This window comes from Montipora capricornis, chromosome 2 (genome assembly GCF_036669925.1).
Source record: "Montipora capricornis isolate CH-2021 chromosome 2, ASM3666992v2, whole genome shotgun sequence".
NCBI classification, from domain to species: domain Eukaryota; kingdom Metazoa; phylum Cnidaria; class Anthozoa; order Scleractinia; family Acroporidae; genus Montipora; species Montipora capricornis.
The window spans coordinates 8,547,883-8,563,551 of record NC_090884.1 but is presented as its reverse complement, the minus strand read 5'-3'; the positions used below and the strand labels follow the sequence as shown (position 1 = coordinate 8,563,551).

Below are 15,669 nucleotides of genomic sequence, written 5' to 3'. Positions count from 1 at the left end.
AATAAGCAAAACAAACTTTCACAAAAAGTTGAAAACATGAAACAAAAGTTAACGCTAATCCTGGATTAAGTTAATCGGCTTTCGAACAACTGGGCCTAGGACGACAGAATGACGAAAAAATGTCGCGTAAGATCGGGAATGCACAGTCTCGCGCGACATTTTTTCGCCATTCTGCCGTCCTGAGTCTTCCAGCCTTCCTATTGCGTAAGCTCGCTATTCAAGTGGCAACCAAAGGTTCACTGGCAGTTCAAGGCAAACCTTCAACTGACAAGCATTGCGTCCCGTGGAACAATTTTCATATACAAAAATCCCGTTAAAGCTGAAATTCATCCAATCAGATCGCTACGATAAGCAATGCAAATTTCCATGACAAAAACAAACGGTCGAAAAGCCTGTCTGTTGAAGGTGGGCCTTTAAAACAATGGCAAACTCGACCAAAAAAAAATTGAGGCCGGTTGCTCAAAGGCTGGTTAGCGCTAACTGTTGGTTAAGAGATATCAAAACCTGTAGGTTTCCATGGTAGCGCTAACCATGCTTCGAGCAACCCGGGCCTGATGTGCATATTTTCCATATTAACATCTTACACTACTTTTATTGTTATCTGTTGAAGTGACTAAATTTACAAAAGACTTTCAATAGTCTTGTCTGACCTTTTGCGACCCTATGACAGGCTTGGATAAATTCTGCTCGGTATCCGAAAAAAATTCCAGCCCTTCGGGCCGTATTTATTTTCGCAAATATAGAACCCCCAAAAACTTCGCTATGCGTAGCAAAAATCTAATTCATCTTACTTTAAGTCAAAAAATCAAATCAAACACATGGTATTTTCCTTTTTTTTTTAATTTAGTTTTGAATTTTTCTTGCAACTGTTATGCATATCATTAGTGCCGCTGATTTTCCCTTATTCTGCTCAAATTCTGCTCGAAAATCCCTTTTTGTGCCGGCAGAATGCTCGCCTCTTTATTCTGCTCGAAATTCTCGCGGCAGAATTTATCCAAGCCTACTCTATGAGATCATGCTGCAAAAAAAAAAAAAACAACAACAACAAACAAACAAATATGAATTCCTAATATTTGTGACATATTATCAATATATGTAGCATAGAGTTTGACTGTGTTTGAAGTGTAGCATTTCTTATCAAAATTATACATTAAGGCAGAAAAAGTCTCCTTCGGCCAGATACGCATCGCTGCCTGCTGAAATCAACCTTGTGGGAGGAGAAGTACTTTGCATAACCAGTCCTGCGGGATTGTGTGATTGAACTGTTACATACACTATATCGCCTTCAAACAGTCCAGCTACGTTATTTAGCGACAGCGTAACATTGGTTGTGATGCCGACGTCTTGAAATGGGAGAATGTCCGTTGTGTTCGGTTGTTTTCCAACTGCAATTCGAAAACCATCAATTCCCGATTCTTCATCGCTAAAACCAAACCAGTGAGCCCGCAGTGTTTTGTTGAAAAGGTGGCAGCTGGAGTGTATGCCAAACACGTCATGCGTACGGTCTGGACTAACTATGACTGATCCCTAGAAGAGAGTTCAATGAACAATATACTATAAACAGTAACGTTTTCGTACTCTGTTAGCAGTCCCTTCTAAGTCAGTCGAGCCGCCCACTTTGGTCACGCAAGCGAGGAAGAATGGGGAGAGAACGTTCGGCTCGCTTGCATGACTAAAGAGGGCGGTGGTTTGACTGACTGAGAAGGGACTGTCTATTGAAATGTTTTAAAGGTTATCATTACTCGCTACGCTGTCAAGGAATGGTCCACAAGCAGGAAAGAGGTGAGTATTAGCATGCTCACAAATGTTATGAATTGAAGTGTATCCAAAAGGCTGGTTACCACTTTGACTTGATGCCGTAAAGATAGAAAGTCAAAACGTTGCGGACGACTTTCATTAATTCTCAAAGCTTAAGCTGGTCTTAATATACGACATCAAGACGTTGACGAAAGCTCGATAAATGGGGCTGAACGGTTTATTTAGTTACCAGCAACCTCTTCAGTCAGTGTCCACGCAGCTCTGGTGATTGGTTCAAAAACCATAGGCACCAAAAATACACAACGAACGACAATGGAGCTGCATTATATACCGGTCCGTAAAAAGTGGCGTGATATTTTCCGCCGTTACACAGTCTTGTTCTGTCATAGCTGACTAATTTATAGCCGCGGGAGTACGCTAGCGGAGCACCGTACAAAAACTGAGGTGCTTACCATTCAGCCAAAAATTCCGGAAATTTCGGTGAAAAGTCAAATGGAACAGTCGTTTTTCGAAAAATCCGTTTGGAAAATGTGGAGTTCCTCCAGAGATGCTCCTGATTTTTCGCTCCAAACGAACGCAATTCTGGGTACTCCTGTACCATAGTACCAATCATTCCGTTTCCAGGCCATATTTCACGCGAAATCGAGCTATGAGGGTAGGTAAGGCCTGGGATCCAAGCTTTGAAGATGAAACGTTATAATGGTAAGTGCAATTTCGTTCGGTTGCACGGTACAGTTGGAAAATCGCTTGTCATTATAGAATGGTCACTCCAACCGGAATAATTTTCCAAATTGGTCAGCACCCATGGCAACCCATCGATGCGAGAAATGTTTATGACGCCATTGCACGATCGACCGTCCGTACGAACGCACGTTTTTCATGTTCGCCAATACGCGAAATGTTGCACTGGTGGAACCCGCCTATTTGGCGGGAAGGTGCATGGCCAGCGTACTGCATTTGACATTGCGTTTACGTTAGTAAAACTTTGCAAAAGTATTTTCGTACAGAGAAGAAAAAAGAGAAAGGGAGTGAGAAAAAAACCAGCAAGGAAGCGAAGAGTAAGCGATGCTCAACTTGGAAGAGAAATGAGTGCTCGAGAAAACAGGAGAAATATCATTGACAAACAACGAAGGAGGGGGAGGGGGGGGGGGGGGGCAGAGTTATGTGGGTATTTGCTACGAGAAGTGCATTTTCTACGGTAGCATTTATTCAAGAGTGCGTATTTGCTACATAGGTAAGTACTTGCTACAGTAGCAGATACCAACGGTCGGTACTTGCTACGAAAAGTAAGTATTTGCCACTGTACCAAATACATATGCTGGGTATTTGCTACGCTTGTAAATACGAAGGATGGGTAGTTGCTACTAAAAGTCAGTATTTGCTACAGAGGTGGGTATTGGCTACCTGGCAAGTAATGGTATTGTTTGAAAAAAAAATCATACAATGAGTTCAAATGTCAACTCGTAAGTTTTGTTCTGCTATATTTAAACATGGATTTCAGCGTATCGTCCCTTTCCTTGGTGGATAGAAACACACTCTGCAGTCCAGAGATGTTTGGGCACAACAACACTTCTAAGCATTGTTGTTGTTGACTTACTGTGGAATCTCGTTACACTGTATAGTGCATTGTCGGCAAGGGCTCCATCTGCGTGATTTTGAACTGAGTTCACTCACTTGCTGAACGCGTCTACCTTGAGGCTCAAAGTGGGAGGGTCAATTGTTGACATGACAGCTGTAGGATAAGTGCCACGAACAGAGAAAGCCACTTTACATCGCCTTAATTGATCTGACCATGGCCTTTCCCTTGGTCAGCAGGAGAGGGCTCCTCACTTTACCTTACAGGATCGGTCGCCCCTTAAGTTTCTTCAGATGATTACGTCCTTCCACGTTGAAATGAAAGGCACTGTCCAGTACGACGAATCGTCTCCAGAACCCTTCCCAAGCCGAAGCGGCGTGAAACAAGGCTGTTTCCTCGCTCCGACGCTATTCGGCACCTTCTATCTGCTGCTGTGTTATGCCCTCTACCAGACTAAAGATGGTGTCTACATCCACGCAAGGGGCGACGGGAGCCTTTTTAACCTTGCTCGCCTGCACGTAAAGACCAACGTGTCTGCTCCGGGAGATGCTGTTCGGTTATTCGCCCGATGATGCTGCCTTGACTGCTTACACTGAGGAAGCCTTACAAGGACCAATCAGCCGCTTTGCATATATATGTGGCAAGTTCGGCCTCACAATTGGGCCAAGATGTTAGCAGCCCATCTCCATCTTTGACCACACCCTCGAGGTTGTGCAGGATTCTACCTACCTCGGCTCCACCATCTCCAGCAGCCTCTCCCAGGATACGGAGCTACACATCCGGATAGGCAAGGCAGCGTCAGCAATGGACTGCCTAATGAAGAGTGTCTGGGAGACCTCCACGCTGACCACCAGGCCTGCGTTCTGGGCGCACTGCTTTACGACAGCGATGCATGGACTTTCTTCACTCGCCGAGAGCGCAGACATAACGCCTTCCATCTGTGCTGTCTGAGGAGGATCCTGGACATCACCTAACAGGATCGTATCCTAGACAAAGAATTACTGGCCCTAGCAAGATGACCAAGCATGTTTGTCCTCCTCTCGCAGAGACGCCCACGTTGGCTTGGCTATGTCACCCACATGCAGGATGGCCGGATCCTAAAAGACATCCTGTATGGCGAGCTCACCACCCTATCCAGACCTGCTGGCAGGCCAATGCTTCGATTCAAGGACGTTTGTAAACGAGATCTGAAGGCTGGCAACATTATCCGAGCTGACCTGGAAGTCACAACCGCAGACAGAGGCGCCTGGAAGCTTGCCGCCAAGACCTGTGTTATAGTGTGTGCAAGAAGGACAGGGGACCAGTGGGAAGAGAAGAGGGATCGCGGGCGACAAGGAGCAGAATCAGCGCCAATATAAACAGACGCAGGCTTCACTTCCACTAACTGTAACAGACTGTGTCGATCTTGAAGCGGGCTCTTCAGCCAGATAATAATGTAAGGGCATAATGTAAGCTTAATAGAATATCTACACCTACATAACACCGAAGGCAACGAATCCAGATTTATCTCAGTCAAATACAGTTACAACGAGATAAGCAAAACTCAATGACGGACGACAGACCAAGTACATCAGCCAAGGTGGAGATGCCCATCTTCTTTATCCAGAGTGAATGAAGTAAAAGTGCCTTAAGGCATGACGAGTAGTGCATGTTTTTGTAAACTATCCTCCATCTTTTCGCTGTTTTGAGTTTCAAATAAGAAGAGGAAATCAGACTATGCATATAACAGGGTTTCATGCATGACCCAAGATCGGTTTTGCTCCCTGTCACGACTACTACCAACATTGGCCCAGGTACAAAAAGGCAGATGGCTTTAAATGTAAAATATACTTCGAGCTTAACCATTGCCAAGAACGAAAGTTTTCACCGCATTATCATCACTGAGTAGTAGTTGGACTGGTTTCAATTGCCCCACCAAGCTAAGCCATGATGATTATTAGAGCTCTGAAATCCCGTAAAATCGCTCTAAACTGCCTCCTCTATCTTGCTTCTCAGACGGTAGCATTTTCATCTAAAACGACAATTTGTTTGGCGGTAAAATGATTAGCGTGAGTTCATTAAGACAGCCCGTGCACTGAGTCATGCTTATTTCCCGACTTTTACAATTTCACGTTCGTGTTATGTAGTTGTAGTCTTTTACAGTGTTGTCTAAGCCAATGAAACCTTTAAGATTTCGGCTTGTACTACACTACTGAAGAAACGCAAACAAAAAGCATGTCATGCGCATTCATGAAAGAGGACTTTAAACAAAGCGTTAACTTTGCATAAGAGCATTAAAAAGTACTCAACAATTCAACAATATTTAAGAAGCAACAGGAACGATGCTGGAAGAGTTTCGCTGGGAGCAAAGAGATTTCACTGGAAAACGGCACAATCCCGAGATTTTCGATATCAACAAGATGATGGGCCAGCAAAATTCACACTGCGGTAAACATGCTATGCAGGACTGGTTTATAGAGCGACCCTCGTCTTTTTCTGACCATGATTTATGCGCCGATCAAATAAAACCTTCAACATCACCCCCGGAGCATTTGAACACCATTTTGGCCTGAGGGAGAGGGAATTTGAACGATCCAGTCTTTAAAAGTTCAAATGCCCGAGGGGCAGGGGGGGGGGGGGAGAGGAAATGTTGAAGTTTCGAGTTGATCGCGCATTAGTTCACAAGGAAAGGCAGGTGCTGTCAATTGACTAAAAACCTTTGGCAATCGCAGCGCGTTGAGTGGTAATCAGTCGTAGGTTGAAAAGCGATTCGATTATTACAGCATTTACATGAGTTCTTAAACTACAAACAACCTTTACCTTATAATGCGAATATTTAGCAAAAGGTTAACCGTTTAACACAGCAACGATTACGACAGGTGCCTTAATGTTTTACATACCGTTAATATGACATGTTTCCATGACATTTGTAAATTAAACACAGCCCAATGTGGTTCTCTCGAATCTCAAAGGGAACAGAAATGAATGGCTCATTCCATGTTACAAGCGCAATCAACCTGAGTCAGTGTTTGACAATTTCTGTTCTTTAACACCTCAGAGAAAACCAAAAAAAAAAACAGCAAACACGGACTCGCAAAACTTCATTCAATCATAGGTACCCCAAGATCACGGAGTATATCGTTGCTTTACATAAATTTTATAAGGGTTTGCATCGGGAATTTAGCGATCGTTATTTAGGGCATTAATTTAGAAATAAAAATACATCAGAATTTCTCACCTTGCCTCCTTGTCTTATTTATGGCATATTCTTAGCATTTCTGGCCGTTTCAGCGCGATTCTAGGGAGTTTTAGTTCTACCGTTTCTCTCTCATATATATAATTTCCCTAGGAAGAGAAAACAGCGAACCTACAACCCACTGGAATAGCGCTGAAATCAGTGGCCAAAGTACGCCACAAAAACACTGATAAGGTATCGGGAAGGCAAGGTAAGGCATTTTCGCTCGATTCATGTTCTTTATTTCGACTCCTAAATACTTTTGCAAATACCTATTCAAACGCTTATAATTTTAACGGATCGTGATGCTCAAATTACATTGTTAGCTTGGGGTACCTGTGATTAAATCAACAATTTTGAAAGACACCAGTCAGAAAAACGCTATGTCGAATTTTATTAAAAGTTTATACGAAGAAGGCAGCTGTTTGAATGTACTAACTGAATTTACATAAACAGGTCGATTTGGCCAGAATTGAATTGCGTTAGCTCTGTGAAAGTCCTTACTGTGTGGACTCAAATTTGCCAGGGTCAGCGTAAATGAGGGGATCGTCCAACGAAACCAGTAGCCAATGCTTCATCACGTTACCTGTTTTGTTCCTGATCGGAGAAAAACATGTCCTGTTGGTCAATATCGCTGCAAATGTATTTCTCATGTTAACAGCAAGTTTGGGAAACCTTTCCATTCTGCTCAGTTTCCTGCACGTTCCATCTTTGCGCACAACATCAAATTATTTGTTATGTGGGCTGGCCTTGACTGACCTCGGAGTAGGACTTGTGGTTCATCCTTTGTACGTCTCTGTGATGTACAGTCTCTACAATAACACTACACCACATTGTATCATAAACTCGGTTTATAGCATAGCCATATCATTCTTCGCCGGTGTTTCCCTTTTATACATCACAGTCATTGGTACAGACAGGTATCTTGCGATTACGTTGAACCTCCGTTACCACGAATTCGTGACAGAAAGAAAAACGAAGATTACACAGGTAGTTCTTTGGTCAGTGAATGGTTTAATAACTCTTGTGTGGCTTGAAGGCTTTCTTATTTACTCGAACGTCGCAGCCGCTTTTGTCGGAATTTCCCTCGTAGTGACATTTGCTGTTTATACCAAATTGTACTTTGTTGTGAGACGCCACAAATCTCAAATCCAGAGTCAAATACCAACGCAGATATATGACTTCGAAAACGTTCGCCTAAGGAGGCTACAGAGATCGGCCATTAACACTTTGTGCGTCTTTTTCACCTACCTGTTCTGTTACCTTCCGTTCTTTGTCTCCACTGCAATAGGTAACATGTCATCTTCGCCAAAAAAAGAAGTGGTTATTGTGTACGAATTCACCTTGACATTAATGCTCTCCAATTCGTCTATTAATCCGCTGATGTATTGCTTTCGTTTACTTGAGTTCAGAAATGCTCTCAAGACGACTTTCAAAAGAACTTTCTGCTTGCATTCTTCTCATGAATAAGCAAGTTCCCATCAAGTATTTTCTACAATAGACTCTCTCAAGAATTTAAGAGGTGCACGATTTATGCTGAACACAAGGTTTGACAGCACATTGACAAACAGTTTTTATTTCAGGCCACATGCATATTTAGGACTTAAGAACCGCTAACTATACGAGAAAAGGCTACCTGATACTCAGGAAAACTTATAAGAAAATAATTGCAACTTATCGAATAATGAAAACACCGAGTTGCAATTTGTGAACACACGATTTAGCGGGAAAGTTAAAACCTCCAGCAGTGAAAAGAAAAACAGGTTGGGCAACGAGCGTGGTCAGCAGATCGGTAATAGCTGTTCCTTGCTAACAATATATACCTTGGCAATATGGCTCTGTGAATATGTAAGGGTAAGAGTCGGTCTTGTTTTGTTTTTGTTTTGTTTTTTCAACTTTATTGGTCTAAGTCTCTCTTCTAAATAAATAGTTAGATACCTAAAATACGTATGGTTGTTTCAAATTTTATTCTCAATGCGCGTATTTAGGCTTGCCTGAATATGCGCATTCATTAAAAACTGACTCAACTATTACAGAGTAATGTGAAGTGCTATTTTTCTACCCATATGAACCATATGAGCGTTAGCCCTACTAATGGAAATGGGCCCACACAAGGACAGAAGAAAACTCTGACCAGGGTGGGAATTGAACCAACGACCTTCGAGTTAGATCATCGCTGCTCTACCGACTGAGCTACAAGGTCAGACGGGAAACGTTGGCCGTGTAGCACTAGCACTGGACATTACTGACCATTACTCTCTAATCGTTACGACTGTTGAAATATAAGTGCTACGTTACACGGCCAACGTTTGCAAAAACGTAACATTTCCTTGTATTAAAAACTGAACTACGGATATCAGATTTCCAGCATTTTCATTAGCTCGCTGGACACAGACTATCAGCTCCTATACCTGCTGTACCTAATATGGTCACGGAACGCGTCAGCAAAAAGCGAGCTGAAAAATGGCAGACAAAAGCCTTTTTGGAACGGAATTGACCGATTCAGAAATCGATGCTTCAGTGGAAGAGTTGTTGATCCTAGAGTTTTTAACAAAACAATTATTCTACTAGGACTTGCTGGATATTTAACAATTATTCGCCGAAGGCGAAGTGATTATCGGTGAATATTCACCAATAATCACTGAGCCTGAGGCGAATAATTGTTTTAGTATAAATACACAGGTGATTATTCCAAAAAAGAGAAAAAAAAAACATTTCAACGCGAAATTATCTTCACTTACAGTGGCAAAACGACTACTGGCAGCCATTTTGTCCGTCGAGGTGATTATCGACTGATAATCCGAGCCAATGAGAGCGCGCGATTTTGTATAATCACCCGTGTATTTATACTAAGAAATGATTATAACCAACTCGGCGCTAAGCGCCTCGTTGGTTATATATGACTTCATATCCAGCGCGCCCTTGTAGAATCATTGTTAAATACCCTCTTTGTTAAAGACCCTAAGCGTAATTAAAAACGCAGGACTTTGTTACCTTTGTGGGAGGCGTATCATCTACAAGAACTGGTCGAATGGACATCTTCTCTGCGATGAGTCCAACATTGTTTTCGCATCTTAAAGTTACGTAGTACTTGTTACCAGCGACTAGCTGTAAGCCTTCCGCTTGGATGGTTTTGTATAATCCATTGTTTGTGTAGTTTGTTATGAAATGGGTGCTATTTCGAATCGCATAACTGCAGGACTTTACACCTGATTCTTCGTCTGCGAAATATGTCACGTTGGCAATTAACAAACAGTTGGAGAAGCATTGCGTGACATCATTAACGGGGATTACATCACCAAGCAATGGTGCCGTTAAGTCCACTTTTATTTCCTCAGTAGTTGATAGCGTAAACAAGCCAGCTCCATTTGTAACGCGTACAGTCACGTAATATGTCCCTAAATGACGTAATTGGCAGTCATCACAAGTCACGTGAGTAGAATTCCAAGGAAGTTCGGTCATGGATTTAATCTGACAGCCAATGGCTACTGTCCCAACACAGAATTCAGTTTTAGTGACCCCACTTTCGGGATCACTTGATTTCCACAATGCTTGTAGGTTGTCTCTATGCTCAAGCCATATTCTCTTTCCCCGTGAAAGCTGAAAAGATGGAAAACACGATGAGGCAGATTATCAGACGAGTCAGTTAGTTTACATTATATGAGAATGGTAAAAACAAAAAGAACAGAAGCTAGGAGGTGTTAGTCTCCCATATAATTCTCAAGTAAAGGTTTGAGCAGGTACCTAGCTAGGAATTACTTTACACTATAATCTTAAGGTATATCTTGGTTGGGAAAGAAAAAGCAACAGTACCCGACTACATAGCTACACTATATATCTTTTAAATTCTGTGCAAAACTGAAATTTTTCTTGCTTACCAAAATTCCAAACGGAGAGCAAAGCATACTGTTTTATCTGTTTTTTGTTACAAGGTCTTAAAGTGGTGCTACGACCAAAAAAAAATCATTTTTTCCTTTGGATTTCAAAACTATGTTAACTAAACACTAACTGACCCAATTTTTAAGTTCTGATTTTAAAAAGACACCTGTTTATTTTACCTGGAATTTTTTTATTTATTGGTCCGCCATTACGAACTTTAAAATCTTGAGAGAGCTGGGTCGAGAAGAAAATGACGTCAAAGACTCACTGGTTTAAGAATGCAATGCGTGTGTACGCGGCCAAATTAATATGCAGCACGGGAGTTTCAGGCTTTCAGACTTTTAAACCGGTGTTTTGCATATATAATAAATTGCGTTCACACGCTGAAATTTTAAGCTACATGTAGTGAGTAAATGACGTCATTTTCTCTAGCTCCAACCCTCTGAGGTCCATGCGGCCAGATTTGAACGTGAATAATGGCGGACCGTGAAATCCAAAACTTACACTCAAAACAAACAGCCTTTGGATAAAACTCAAAGCGCAAAATTTTGCCAGTTAGGTGTTAAGCGAACACGCTTTCAAAATCTGAAGAAAAAAAGGAAATGATTTTTTGATCATAGTACCACTTTAAGCTACAGTTATATTGTCCATTCTGTTACCCTTTTTATTCTTGCAAACTTTGTAAACTTAAATGTGTTTTTTCAAAATTTTCGTATTCTTAACGTGTCCTTTTTATAATTCTCCCACTTTGTAAATCAGTCTTGCTTTTTTTAGTATTGATTTGCATTTGTATGTTATCGATTTGGGTGGGTTTGAATTTTTGATTCTGTGATTGAGCATCGATTTATTGATTGATGCCTGCCGCGAACGAAGGCGTAAAGTAGGTTGCATTTCTATTTGTGTAAACCAAACTTATGTCCAGGTTTGACCCTAATTAGATGGACGCCCAATTTTGACATCCAACACAAAGTGTCCCTTTAAGTCTAAGCATTTGCTACCTATTTTCAACAATAAGGTAAGGGTAAAGGTTAGCGTTATTTTTAGCTTTGCGTAAATGCAGCAGTTAATCTTCACTTAAAGAGCAGCATTTGGGGGACACTTTGTGACATAAACTGTCTGTATTCTGAGACACAAGTGATGTTGAAGTTGGCTAGAAGAGCAAGGGGACACTTCGTGACGCTTATTGAAATCCTCGTACATCTAATTAGGGTCAAACCTGGACATATCTCAAACCAGCCATTTTTCGCGTTCGTTTCACGACAGCGAACATGTTCCAATAAAGCATTTTAATTGCTTTATTGGAACAGGTTCGTTGTCGTGAAATGAGTGCGAAAAATGGCTGGTTTACAGCAAAGTGGCAACTGCTAACCCTTTTGTTTCGAAAGAGGGAAGCTGACAACAAGTCGCAAATTTGCGACTTCTCCAGACATTTTAGTCGCAAAGGAAAAAATTTAGTCGCAAATGCGACTGTATTGGTCGCAATTTCGAGCCCTAAATTTTAAGGCTTATTTTGGTAAGCACAACCGTACGTACCTGCAACATGCGCGGAAAGCATTAACTCGTCGTCACGTTTTGTCTTATCCTACTAATGATTTTAAAAGACGCTACTGAGTTTGCGTTTTTTGCTGCGCTTCTTCTCGAGTCGCTCGTGAAAGCCAGCCCTGAGCAATTAAAAGAAACATGACACTAAAACTATTTCTTACCTCGGTCAACTCAGGACGAGAAACGTCAACAAGGAACCCGTCAGACCATCCATGTGACGTCATCCCGGCGCCATTCGTAGCCTCTACTGTAACGTAATATCGTTTTCCGTGAGTTAGTGTAAGATTGTCCTTCCTTGCTGTGGCTGCTATGCCAACATCTGTAAAATTCATCAAGTCCGTAAGGTCTGGTGATGTTCCTATACCCCAGCGGTATTTGACGACACCACTTTCTGCATCACTGAACGGTTCCCAGGTTGCCTCTACCACACTTGTTGATGACTGGTATCGAATATCATACTGAAGAGAAGAACCATCGTGGACGAGACTGGGACTGGGTGGTGTTACGTCGACAATAATGCCATCAGATGAGGATGTGCTACTAAAGTCATCACCATTTAAACATGTAATCCTGCTGATGTACCTAGCGCCAGGTACAAGACTGAGATTCTTGCGAGACAGATTACCACTAATTCCCACCGACTGTGTAAACACAACAGTGTCATTTCCAAAAGCTGAACTGTTATCCGATGCACTCTGTTCAATGAGTGACCACGAGCAACTGGAGATTCCAGACTCCTCATCTTTGAAATCCTTCCACGAAATTTCTAAGGAGTCCATGGAATCTGTAAAGTCAATGTCATGCTCAACTCCATCGATTACCATTCCAAGGGAAGGAGGAGTAATATCAAATATCAACTTCTTCGAGGACATCACGGAGGTCAGACCAGCTCCATTTTGAACAAATACTGTAACATAATACGCTTCACCCAAATGAGGAACAAAGGGCCATATGGTTCCAGAGGTTAAGGCTCCTGCTGATGTGGAACCACTCACGCAGGTTTGGGACGTGGTTGCTAAGCAGTATTCGCTGCTCCTTATGTCACTTTCATAGTCCTTCACACCGTCCCAAGAAAAACGAATTTCGATGCTTCGTGTTGTTTGGTCTGTAACCACGTGACTTGTTACGATCTCTGTTGTAATCGGAGGACTGGGGTCAACTATAAATCCATTGGAGCTTGCCATACTGTTTAAGCCACTAGCCGTGAGTGCTTTTAAACTGGAGTAATACGTCTGACCGGCAACCAGAATGTCTAGACCAGGTGCGTTGGGTGCAAGGTCTTTTTCAACACTTGTTCTCAACCCAACACTTGTGAAACCTAAGGTATCGTCTTTGAAACGTTCTGTACCTATTGCCCACTGGTAATCAATCACTGGTTCGCTGTTATCGTCCAAGAAAGGGTCCCAATTGGCACTGACCACTCTCGTGTTAGTTGTGTAGTTGAAATCAGCACCCTCTATAGTGCCATCGCGAATATTCGCGGGAATTGGCCAGACGGACTCCACTCGAAAGCCATTGGATCGAGCCGTACTCCTCAGTGATGCTTTGTTCCAACACGTTAACACATTATGATACGTCAAGTTCCTGAGAAACCCTTTCTTCTTGTAAGTTTGCACGAGAGAAAACACTTTTCTTTGTCCGTATGCCGAATTGTTGCTGGCATCAATTTGAAGTAGTTTGCTTCCATCGCTGCTTTCTATTTTCCATGTGCATGATTGAACGCCACTTTCAACATCCTCTGCGCCAAACCAGGACATGGAAATATTCCAGTTCTCAAGCACAATGTTGTAATCCACTCCAGTCACGTGGCTCCCATCAATGACATCACCCATGCGTGGAGGACTAACATCCATCAAAATTCCATTCGAGCAGCGCGTAACCGAAAGACCAGCTCCGTTTGTGGCTTGCACTGTCACAAATACTCGCTCTCCTGGGTTAATCTTACATTCTGGACAGCTAAACGATTTATTAGCTCCACTTCTCGTGGTTGTTCGTATTTGGCAGCCGCGAGGTTTGGTTCCGAGACAGTATTGGCTTTCCAGGATTCCGCTTTCTAGGTCTGTGATGTCCTCCCAGTGCGCTGCAAGATCCATGGTCGGAGAAAAATAGTCAATGTCTCCACCAGTGGCCCCATCACGAACGGAACCATTGGGAGCTTGTGGTGGCGTGGTGTCTATTACGAGTCCAAGCGATGATAAATTTGACCTTAAACCAACAAGGTTCGTCGCGACGACTGTGACGTAGTAAGTATTACCGTGCAAAAGACTAAGGCCGCTCTTCATCACCTGTGTCGCAAGATGTACATCTTCAAAGCTTACAACATTCTGCTGATGTGGTTGAGTCCCGATAGCGAATTGGTAGTTCAGCAGCCCGCTCTCCAGTTCGATGAACGGTGGCCAGGTGGCTACAATGGAAGCCGTGTTTGATTGATATTGTGACGTGTTATTGGGTGAGACACCCACTATGATAGGACCACTGGGGACAGGTGGCGTGTTATCTACCTCGAAGACAGAACACGACGAGGACGCTAGTCCAGCGTTGTTAAAGCACTCGACACTAACATTGTAGCTTTGACCTTGAAGAAGGGGAACACTTCGAGGCAACGAAATATTTCCCGAGGACGAGTTTTTAGACTCGACGAAAAGAACCTGACCAGACTGATCTACGACCAAGATGCTGCATGTGCTGATACCGCTCTCGCGGTCTATAAATTCCCTCCAGGAAATTACGCGGTCAACATCAGTTATAAAATATTTTTCTTCAATTTTTCTTTTTGTTGATTGGCCCACATAGACTATTCCTGGATGTGGTGGAGTGCTGTCAAAAACGAGAGCATCAGAGCATGATTGTGATACAAGTCCAGCTCTGTTTCGTGATATCACAGTGACGTAATACTTTATTCCTGGTATAAATACTAGTTCTGACATTGTTGTGTTGGCGTAGTTCCGCCGGCCGATGTTAACGAGTGGTTGGATTTGGGTACCACATCTGCTTGTGCCAATGGCCCACTTGTAGTACCAGACCTCACTTTCTGGTTCAGAAAATTTGTTCCAATAAACCGAAATAGCGGACGCTGAAGCGGAGTAAAAAACCACATCTTTGTCATTGTATCGCCATCCATCTTGTGAACCAAGGCCTGGGTAGATTTTGTTTGGTATAGGCGGTGTTCCATCCGCTATGACACCATCCGAAACAAGTTCTCTGACAGATCCTGCCTGGTTTGTCACCTTAAGGTGCACGTAATACTTAGTTCCACTTAACAAATTGAGAACAGTGTTACTTTTCACATGAGTTGACAGACCAACATCAGTAAAACCTTGAACACTGGTCTTGTCATTCACACTTATACCTATGCTCCATTCGAACTTCTCAATACCACTCTCCAGATCCCAGACTCCTTCCCAATTAGCGGCCATCGATGAAAGAGAGGATTGGTATCTCAGATCCGGTTCAATGATCCCGTCATACACTATACCATGGCTCGGGGGACTGAAGTCAATGAGCACTCCGTCGGAGCTCAAGCACTTCCGTAGATGGGCATTGTTTACGGCACAAACCGTCAAGTAATATACGTCATCAGACAGCGAAAGGCCTTTTACAGTAACAGAAGCATTTAGTCCCACGCTACTGAATGGAACAACATCCATAGCTCCCCCTCGATTTCTGCTTATTCCATATTCGAAGTGGTGAATTCCAGACT

The 15,669-nt window shown here is 42.7% G+C and overlaps 2 protein-coding genes across 6 annotated transcripts in view; one reads left to right on the top strand and one right to left on the bottom strand.

Annotated features, from left to right (window-relative positions):
- Positions 1-572: 572 nt before the first annotated feature.
- Positions 573-15,669, bottom strand: part of LOC138038706 (uncharacterized) — a 382,223-nt gene continuing 367,126 nt past the window's right edge. For 4 of the 5 annotated variants that reach the window (XM_068884724.1, XM_068884721.1, XM_068884722.1 and 1 more), the window contains 3 exons: positions 12,131-15,669; positions 9,543-10,148; positions 573-1,527 (listed from right to left, as the gene is read on the bottom strand). The exon at positions 12,131-15,669 is cut by the window's right edge and continues 1,863 nt beyond it. In XM_068884724.1, the coding sequence (XP_068740825.1) occupies positions 1,144-1,527; positions 9,543-10,148; positions 12,131-15,669 (4,529 nt within the window). In that variant the 3' untranslated portion in view covers positions 573-1,143. Of the gene's footprint in view, positions 1,528-5,255; positions 5,346-9,542; positions 10,149-12,130 lie in introns of those variants that run through there. The other variant, XM_068884723.1, reaches the window with a different exon arrangement.
- LOC138038234 (melanocortin receptor 3-like) lies at positions 7,086-8,653 on the top strand. Its single transcript, XM_068884042.1, has one exon. The coding sequence runs from the start codon at positions 7,086-7,088 to the stop codon at positions 8,016-8,018; it is 933 nt and encodes a 310-aa protein (XP_068740143.1). The 3' UTR covers positions 8,019-8,653.

Bases quoted from the DNA above. Each gene is read 5' to 3' on its own strand.
- LOC138038234 (XM_068884042.1), top strand. From the start codon at position 7,086: ATGAGGGGATCGTCCAACGAAACCAGTAGCCAATGCTTCATCACGTTA.